This window comes from Eimeria mitis, genomic scaffold (assembly GCF_000499745.2).
Source record: "Eimeria mitis Houghton genomic scaffold, Emh_scaff962, whole genome shotgun sequence".
NCBI classification, from domain to species: Eukaryota; Apicomplexa; class Conoidasida; order Eucoccidiorida; family Eimeriidae; genus Eimeria; species Eimeria mitis.
The window spans coordinates 854-4,266 of NW_013577101.1; the positions used below are offsets into that span (position 1 = coordinate 854).

At 50.4% G+C, this 3,413-nt stretch overlaps 1 protein-coding gene across 1 annotated transcript in view; it reads left to right on the forward strand.

Moving 5' to 3' along the window:
* Window positions 1-2,255: 2,255 nt before the first annotated feature.
* The window catches only part of EMH_0026170 (SAG family member), a gene marked incomplete at both ends in the record, with an annotated part of 1,601 nt that continues 443 nt past the window's right edge, over window positions 2,256-3,413 (forward strand). Inside the window, 3 exons of the mRNA XM_013502584.1 lie at window positions 2,256-2,376; window positions 2,620-2,771; window positions 2,858-3,246. Coding sequence (XP_013358038.1) covers window positions 2,256-2,376; window positions 2,620-2,771; window positions 2,858-3,246 — 662 coding nt within the window. The remainder of the gene's footprint in view (window positions 2,377-2,619; window positions 2,772-2,857; window positions 3,247-3,413) is intronic.

Consider the following 3,413-nt stretch of genomic DNA (forward strand, 5'->3'; position numbering starts at 1 on the left):
GCGGCTCAACGGGCTGGGGCTGATGGTGAGAGGTAGCCTGTCATGAGCTGCATCGCACCTTGTCGCAGCTGGTGCTGCAAGGCCCCAGCATGGAAGCACAATAAAGTTCCATTTGCTGTATGGACTATCACGGTATTTTACTGTTGAACACTTACTTGGACCCCCACAGCTGGTTATGCCATGAGCTTTGCCAATAAAAGGCAAGCTTCCATTGCTTGGGAATTCCCATCTTTGGGCCGCTGGAGCCAGTCGTTACCCTTATGTGCAACGTTGAGAAGTCCCCAAGAGTGTTCCAATTGTGGCAGCTGGACTGGTGAACCTAGCAGAGGTCCGTCCGGTGAAGGAGAATATCACTTATTCGGGGAAGATAGAGAGTTTTGAGACTCCTGACCGTTATCGGGAAAAAAACAAAATGGACCGATAGCATATGAAAATAACTTTTGGGGGCGATACGCAGAGTTCGCGCCCATCGATGACGGTAAGCCGACTGCACCACCACGGTTGGCCATTCGGGGCCTGATTTCAAGTTCATGCAGCAGAGAAAGCAGGCGATCCCATATTTGAAGTCTATGACAACCGCTTCTCAGCCTTGCGCAGCTTGTCACAGAATGGCCTGCTACGTGTACTGTGCCAATGCTGGAGCAGGGCAAAGCTGAGTTGTGTATCAGATTACCAACCCCATGATCCTCCTAGAAAATATAAGCAACGCTGGGTTCTCATCATTCTGCCAGTGCCTTCTCCGGCGTCGCCAGTCGTCAGTTGACTGACGAGTTGTCCTCAGCGCATTGCTAACCGCATCACACACTCGGCCATTCTGTTTTCTAGAATTGGGCTGCAGTACAAAACACTCCCAAGAATTTGACTGTCTACAAAGGGATCTGCGAACTGCAAGGTATGTGCAGGTCAACCCCAATAGCCAACCAGAATTTGTGCACACATGTCGATGCTTGTGTATATTCGTTCCATTTTGGTGCGGACGGTACACATCTCTTCTTCTTGCAAACTGTAAAACAGTGACGGNTGTATATTCGTTCCATTTTGGTGCGGACGGTACACATCTCTTCTTCTTGCAAACTGTAAAACAGTGACGGTAGCAGTGAATGCGGCTGTAAAACAGTGAATGATGCTGTAAAACAGTGAATGACACCGACACCGACTCCCACAACAATCAAACGTCAGCTATGCCACTCAGCCACTACTCTCTCACTCTCTGAGGCCACTCAGCGATACTGCGACGGGGGTCTGCAATTCAGTTCAATCGCTATCCACTACATTGGCGGACCAAGTACGAAGCTTTACTGTGTTGAAAATCAAGTGTATCTGATTGGTCGAAACGCTCAATTCAACTCAGCAGCTGAGGCAGTAGCCGTAATAGTCCGTTGTGGGGAGACCACCGTGGTGGGCGTCGCATGGTCTTCCCCCGCCCTTCCTGTAATTAGCGTTGATATTTACTAAACTTAAGTCGTATATACGGAACCCTATGCAGGAAACAAAAATGCCCCATTGTTACCCCCTACATTTGGGCAAGACAAGTGGAACCCGCCAACAGCTGGAGCGCCGAACCAACTACGGACCAGAACAGCGTTGGTCAACTCCCTCCACACCTCTAGAGACCAGGGTGATACCAATACAGCAGTCGTTTAGTTTCTTATTCACAAACTTTATCAGGTTCATATTGCTTTAAACTTGTGTTATCCGCCTGTAGTTATTCTAAACGCCTAGCGCCCGCCCCTCACGTGCCGCCCGCCTCGCAATGCTATGTCGCAGTGGATGATCGACTCAAAATCCCACCCAGCGCACATAAAAGCTCAATTTTCTCGCAGTTCTGTTCATTTCTTAGCGAGTGTAGGGGCAAGAGGGTGTAAAAGCGAGTGCCCATTGTTGGCATCGGTGCAATGATAACCCCCACGATTCGAAGAGTCCACTCCGATGCACCAAGGAGGGATCGTTACTGCATTTCGTTATTTGAATTCCCTCAACTTGTAGTAAAATTTGCCTACCATTTTCTTTAGTTATTAATTTACGTATTTCTTACTCCTAAACCTTATATTTTTGGCATACTATAGGCCACTTGGGCTGCTGAGTTGCTGGCTTTGGATGAGCCCTCGTTCGTCTCGATGTCTCGCTGCTTCACCGCGTAAGTGGGGGAAACGGTGGAGCGGCAGTTTAGTGGACGGCTACATTATTTGTTTTGCAAAGGATTTACGTTTTCAGTTCTTTTTAGGCCTCAGTTTTTAAACACCCACTGGGTAGAAATGGCACCTGTCAAGCTACTTCCTCTCCTCGGAGCAACGATTGCTGTCTTGGGCAACGCAACTCCGGGCGACGGCGCGTCGCCAGGAGGGAGCACCACGACGACGTATTCCGTTGAGCTTGGTGAGTTGATACCTGTTGCCGGCGTTAGCCAAATTCGGCACACATCTAAGCATCGATGATCCTGTGGAATGAGTTGGGAAGGTGTTGTTTTGGGGGAGTGTGGGGATTGGGAGGGGAGGGTCGGGAGTTTGTGTACTGGCTTTAGACGGAGTTTGGAATGTTGGGCTCTTATCCTTGTTTGTTGTTTAGTACGTAATGCATGGGCCTTTTGGACGTATGTGCGCGGCGATTCCGTGTCTGCAGGCGCGGAGGGAGCATGTCTTAGCGATATCAACGGTCTACGGGAGAAGGGCGGACTCAGCAAATTTGTACAGCCGACCGAGGCTGGGAAGCAGCTGCCTTCACCTGAAAATTCAGACAACAAATGGGACGCTTTCTGTCAAGATGTACTCCGGGTAAGCTGTCTTGGGTTGCTGGCGTCGCGTGTGGAACTGCGCACAGCAGCGTGCGTATTGTGTCCCTGTGGTACTCTGTTTCTCAGGCAGGCAAGCAAGGATTGAAGGCAAGTCTGCCTTCCGACGATGATGGGAGCTCCAGCGCTATGTATGGCATGATGGTCATAAGCTCAAGCAAGGTGGACTGCAGCGCTGTTGTTGACCGCTGGAAAGATGCTTACAAGAGCTTCAGTGGGTTCCCGCCTGCACCTGATCAAGCATCGGGACTGTACGATAACTCCGATACTGTCATGTTCACGGCTCTGTTTAACCCTTCTTCTGGAGCCACTGCAGACTGCCGGGTTGCGACCTGTACCGAAACGGTCACGACGACCGTCCCGAGCGAACAGCCGAAGAAGACGGAGAAGAAAGGCTATGCCTTTCTCTGCGTAACTACGCCTAATGTGTTGGCTGAGAAGGGGACTCCTCCATTCACGTAAGAAGGCGAATTCCCTTAGCTAGCTTGTCTCGTGGGAGGACTTCGACTGCATCGACTTCTGCATCTCTGACTTCTGCACAGTGGCTTCTCTGTCGATTTTTGCTGCGCAGGAAGGAGCAGTGGGAGAAGATTGCTTCCATTTTTAAAGCCTCGGCGCCGGCTGT